Consider the following 5,718-nt stretch of genomic DNA (forward strand, 5'->3'; position numbering starts at 1 on the left):
GTCCTTCTGTCTGTCCATCCCTCCCCTCTCCCACCCGTCTGTCCGTCTGTCCCCTCTCCTGCCCGCCCACCCGTCCTTCCGTCTGTCCATCCCTCCCCTCTTCCACCCGCCCACCCGTCTGTCCGTCTGTCCATCCGTCCCCTCTCCCACCCACCCATCCATCCTTCCGTCTGTCCATCCGTCCCCTCTCCCGCCCGCCCACCCATCCTTCTGTCTGTCCATCCCCTCTTCCGCCCACCCATCCATCCATCCATCCCCTCTTCCACCCAACCATCCATCTGTCCATCCGTCCCCTCTTCTGCCCACCCACCCATCCATCCATCTGTCCATCCATCCCCAATTCCACCCGCCCACCCAATCATCCGTCTGTCCATCCATCCCCTCTTCCGCCCACCCACCCACCCGTCCGTCTGTCCATCCGTCCCCTCTTCCACCCATCCATCTGTCCATCCATCCCCTCTTCCGCCCACTCATCCGTCCGTCTGTCCATCCATCCTCTCTTCTACCCATCTATCTGTCCATCCCTTTATCTATCCACCCACCCATCCAGATAACTCAGTAGTTCTCAACCTATTTACCATTCTGGGCTGCATCCAGTACTACATCTATGGCCTTGAGAATGTCACATGGGCCGCAGCTCTGTGCTGATTGGGTGGCTAGTGGCCCACGGGCCGCAGTTTGAGAACCACTGATCTAACTGATCTCTCCCTTCCAAATCCTACTTACCTATCCACCCATCCCTCCATCCATCTGTCCACCCATCCATCCCCTCTTCTTTATCCCTCCATCTCTACCCATCCATGACTCATGTATCCAACCCCCTCTATCCACCCATCTGTCCATTCCCTTATCTATCCATCCCTCCATCTCCCATCGGTCAATCCATCCATCCACCCACCCATCCATTGCCCTCTCTACCCATCCATGATTCATGTATCCAGCCTTCTGTCCCCATCTATCTACCCATCCATCTAATCCATCCCTCCAACCCATTTATTAATCCATCTATCCACCCCCCAATTCATCCATCCATCCCCATCCAGTCTATCCATCCCTTCATCCGCATCTATCTACCCATACATCTGTCCATCCCCCTAATCCATCCCTCCCCATCTACCTACCTACCCATCCATCCATCCATCCCCATCTATCTACCTACCCATTTGTCCATCCCCCAACCCATCCCTCCCTCCCCGTCTATCTACCTACCCATCCATCCACCCCATCTATCTGTCCATCCCCAATCCATCCCTTCATCCGCATCTATCTACCCATCCGTGTGTCCATCCCCCTAATCCATCCCTCCCTCCCTCCCCATCTATCTACCTACCCATATGTCCATCACCCAAACCCATCCCTCTCTCCCCGTCTACCTACCCATCTGTCCATCCTCCAACCCATCCCTCCCTCCCCATCTATCTACCTACCCATCTGTCCATCCCCCAAACCCATCCCTCCCTCCCCGTCTACCTACCCATCTGTCCATCCTCCAACCCATCCCTCCATCCCCATCTACCTCCCTACCCATCTGTCCATCCTCCAACCCATCCCTCCATCCCCATCTATCTACCTACCCATCCATCCATCCCCCAACCCATTCTTCCATCCCCATCTACCTAGCTACCCATCTGTCCATCCCCCAATCCGTCCCTTCATCCGCATCTATCTACTCATCCGTGTGTCCATCCCCCTAATCCCTCCCTCCCTCCCCATCTATCTACCTACCCATATGTCAATCCCCCAAACCCATCCCTCCCTCCCCGTTTATCTACCTACCCATCCATCCACCCCATCTATCTAACCATCTATCTGTCCATCCCCCAACCCATCCATCCATTCCCATCTATCTTCCTACCCATCCATCCACCTACCCATCCATCTGTCCATCCCCCAACCCATCCATCCATTCCCATCTACCTACCCATTTGTCCATCCTCCAACCCATCCCTACATCCCCATCTACCTCCCTACCCATCTGTCCATCCTCCAACCCATCCCCATCTATCTACCCCTCCATCTGTCCATCCCCCAACCCATCCATCCCCATCTATCTACCTACCATCGCCCCAATCCCTCCATCCCCATGAGTTGTCCCATCCATCTGTCCATCCCCCATCCCTCGGTCCGTCACCGCTCCATCCATCGCTGTCCCCGCGCCGGCAGGTTTGAAGCGGCTGACGGGGTGCAGCGATGTGAGCGAGGCCCTGACAGAGATGAAGGAGGAGAAGCGGCGCATGGACATGGAGCGCAAGGTCTCCATCGCCCAGCTCTTCCGCTGCCGGATCTATCGCCAGCCGCTGCTCATCGCTGTGGTGCTCCAGCTGTCCCAGCAGCTCTCCGGCATCAATGCGGTGAGGGGGGGCAGGGCTTGGCTGGAGGAGGAGCCTGGGGAAGATGGGGTGGGGCCTAGAGATGGGGGTGGAGCTTGGTGGGGGGGGCTTTGGGGAGATAGTGGGAGGAACCCAAGGAAATGGGAATGGAGCTAAGTGGTTGGCTGGGGGCGGATCCTGGGGGGAACTGGGGCGGAACCTGGGAGGATGGGGGTGGAGCCTGGATGGGAGAGATGGGGATGGAATTTGCCTGGGGGGTGGGGTCTGGGAGAATTGGGGCAGAGCCTGGTTGGGAGAGAAGAGGGTGGAGCTTGGGAGAATCAGGGCGGAGCCTGGATGGGAGAGAGGGGGGGCGGAGTCTGCCTGGGGGGAATGGGGGTGGAGTTTGGCAGGGAGCTTGGTTGGGGGAGGAGCCTGGCAGATGGGGGTGGAGCCTGGTGGATGGGGTGGAGCCTGAAGGAGAAGAGGGAGCAAAGTGAGACCCCATGGGATCGGGGGGGGGGGGGGGGGCCTTGGGCCGGCCCCGCCCCCCCCCCCCTTCTCTGCCCCCCAGATATTCTATTACTCCACCAGTATCTTTGAGTCAGCTGGGCTGGAGCAGCCGGTGTTTGCCACAATCGGCGCTGGGGCCATCAACGCCGCCTTCACCATTGTCTCGGTAAGAGATGCCCCCAGCCAACCAGCCGCCCCTTGGGGGGGGCCATCTACACCCCTCCCAAATCTTATTTCTGTCCCCCTTGTCTCTCCCCCCCCGCAAGCTGTTCCTGGTGGAGCGGGCAGGCCGCCGGACGCTGCACCTGGTGGGGCTGGGAGGCATGATGGTTTGTGCCGTGGTGATGACAGTGGCGTTGGTGTATCTGGTGAGTAGTTGGGAAGTGGGGACTGAGAGTCGAGGGGTGAGCACGGCAGTGCAGGTTCTCATCCCTGTCTCTTTCCCCCGCCAGGATCGGGTGCCGGCCATGAGCTACATCAGCATGGTGGCCATCTTCGGCTTCGTGGCTTTCTTCGAGATTGGGCCGGGGCCCATCCCGTGGTTCATCGTGGCCGAGCTGTTCAGCCAGGGGCCCCGCCCGGCGGCCATGGCGGTGGCCGGGAGCTGCAATTGGACCTGCAACTTCATCGTCGGCATGGCCTTCCAGTCCATGGCGGTGAGTGCACCCCCCGCGGGTGGGCACGTGCAAAGCAACCCTCGGGGTGTGGGCAATGCACCCGTGTGCACCCACAATACTGCACACGCACACCCGCAATGCCACACAACTGTATTTAGACACGCATGAGCACACAGGCGGCAGAGAGAGGCACCAGAATCGTGAATGCCGGCCTGTACGACTGGGAATATGCCGGCGGGCAGGGGGGCACGGACCCACAGCAGGGAGTAGGGCTGGGTCTTAGACCGGCTCCCAGGCGGGAGCAGGAACAAGCCGGCGTAGGAGCGACATCTCACAACTGGCGTCTCGCACGCGCTCGCTGGCAAAACCAGCCCGCACCTCCCTTTGCATCTAGCACTCACTCCTCCTCTCCCCTCCTGTAGGACGCCTGCGGGCCGTACGTCTTCCTCATCTTCGCGGCCCTCCTCCTTGGTTTCTTCCTCTTCACCTACTTCAAAGTCCCTGAGACGCGGGGCCGGACCTTTGATCAGATTGCGGCCGCGTTCCGACGCACCCCGTCTCTGTTAGACCACGAAATCAAACCCTCCACCGAGCTGGACTGTCTGGGGCCAGAGGACAACGTCTGACCCGGGGCGGGAGCGATCGGCCAGAGAGAGACACACAAAAGGAATGTAACCGTAACCCAGCACTTTAACGACACAGCGAGGTTTAGAGATTTTTAGGTTAGTTGTTTTTAGCTTTGTGGGTTTTATTTTTAAGATTATATATATATATATATATATATATATATATATATATATATAGAGAGAGAGAGAGAGAGAGAGAGAGAGAGAGAGAGAGAGAGAGAGATTGTGTTGTGTGTGTGTGTGTGTGTGTGTGTCGGTCGGAGGCACGGAGATAAAGACGTGTTGGGAGCTGCGGAAGGAGCTCGGTTAAGTGACAAAGGAAGGGGAACCTGGAGGAGAATCCAGCTCAGCTGGGTGCACGCTCTTGGAATCGGAGGTGGGGAAAAGACCTCCCCGAGACCATATCCAGCAGCTGGAACAGATGTTCAGGCATTCCGGAGCAACGTAGGACACTAGTAGGCTCCAGAACCATTGACTCCAATGGTTGGAGTAGATTCTGCGTCGATTCAGGGACAGGAGACTTTTCTATCGCTGAGAAGGTAGAAGGAGAATGCAAAACTCCGGTGGAGTTCTTTCGATCCTACCGAACGGTCCCCCTGCCGTCAACGGAGTTGAGCCAAAGGGCCAGAACGAGCATGACCTCCTCACGTGCTCTAACGCCGAGAGCTAGAAAGGTTGGAGCAAGAAGGCCGGGCGTCATGGATGCCGTCAAACGCCGTGACTCCGTCGCTGAATGGCAAGGCTCCTACGGGCAGGAGCTGTGGCTCTTTGCCCTACACATGGTCCCTGTAGTCCAGTGGCCCATCTCCAAGAGTGGCCAGCACTAGATCCCTTGGAGGAAACCTTTCAGCGATACAGTGGAGTCACCTCTTAACTCCCCATGGCTGGCGATTGACTCCTACTGGCAAATATCATGAGAACTTCCATCCTCCTCCATCCAAGCCAGCGGAGCGGGATTTCCTGGATGCTCTGACCTGGGACATCCCTTCCCGTCCATCTTCTGAGGTTTGTAGGAGATCTGAGGGGACCTCACCACTCTTCCTGGAAAGCAAGCATCAAGAGAAGACAGTCAACTCATCTTTGGAGGAGAACTGGTTGCGAAGGGCTGACAAGGGAGAGGGGGAAAAGCTATCGCCCAAGGTGGGGAAGCTTTTGAGAAAGGGTGCGTTGGGTTTTGTGAACTGCAGTCCGCACCAGTTGCAAGGCAACGCAGAAAGTGGGACATCCGCTCCACAGCTCATGTCTATAGGGACAAGGAATGGCCCAATTGGATCAGACCCATGGTCCACCTAGCCCGCTATTGTGTTTTAACAGGATGGTGTCCTCAGCCTTGCATGCAGAAGACAAGATGCTAGGAAGACTCTGTGCTCAGCAGTCTAGGACAATTTGCTAGTTAAAGATGGTGGGATCGTTGGTTGGTTGATTATTTTTAAGAAGGCCGTAAATACAGAAGCAGCCAGAACAGCATTGTTAAAATTACTGCTCTCCATTTCATCTGCTAGCTGACTGATGGAAGTCTGAAGACAGCCAGTTGAGTGGGCCTACAAAGACCAACCTTGCTAAAATTTTAGTGATTAGACCCGACACTCCATCATGCCGCATGTTTGGGGTGGGACAAACGAAGAACCTGTTTAAGCAGATGACAGGCACAAG

General features: G+C 56.9%; 2 protein-coding genes across 2 annotated transcripts in view; one reads left to right on the plus strand and one right to left on the minus strand.

Annotated features, from left to right (window-relative positions):
* The window catches only part of CLDN7 (claudin 7), a 60,937-nt gene extending 58,794 nt beyond the window's left edge, over positions 1–2,143 (minus strand). The window contains exon 1 of the mRNA XM_026660340.2: positions 2,056–2,143. Coding sequence (XP_026516125.1) covers positions 2,056–2,143 — 88 coding nt within the window. The remainder of the gene's footprint in view (positions 1–2,055) is intronic.
* A 26-nt stretch (positions 2,144–2,169) lies between these two features.
* SLC2A4 (solute carrier family 2 member 4) lies at positions 2,170–4,187 on the plus strand. The gene is made up of 5 exons (XM_026660356.2): positions 2,170–2,351; positions 2,884–2,988; positions 3,089–3,190; positions 3,275–3,478; positions 3,862–4,187. The coding sequence occupies exons 1-5, from the start codon at positions 2,214–2,216 to the stop codon at positions 4,063–4,065; spliced, it is 753 nt and encodes a 250-aa protein (XP_026516141.1). The 5' UTR covers positions 2,170–2,213; the 3' UTR covers positions 4,066–4,187.
* The last annotated feature ends 1,531 nt before the right edge of the window (positions 4,188–5,718 follow it).

Source organism: Terrapene carolina, unplaced genomic scaffold (assembly GCF_002925995.2).
Source record: "Terrapene carolina triunguis isolate 2854851 unplaced genomic scaffold, T_m_triunguis-2.0 Scaffold751, whole genome shotgun sequence".
NCBI classification, from domain to species: Eukaryota; Metazoa; Chordata; order Testudines; family Emydidae; genus Terrapene; species Terrapene triunguis.

Excerpts from the sequence above, each read along its gene's own strand:
- SLC2A4 (XM_026660356.2), top strand. The coding sequence starts at position 2,214 with ATGAAGGAGGAGAAGCGGCGCATGGACATGGAGCGCAAGGTCTCCATC. Across the intron at positions 2,989-3,088 it reads CCGCCTTCACCATTGTCTCG|CTGTTCCTGGTGGAGCGGGC; the intron begins GTAAGAGATGCC and ends CCCCCCCGCAAG. Across the intron at positions 3,479-3,861 it reads TGGCCTTCCAGTCCATGGCG|GACGCCTGCGGGCCGTACGT; the intron begins GTGAGTGCACCC and ends CCCCTCCTGTAG.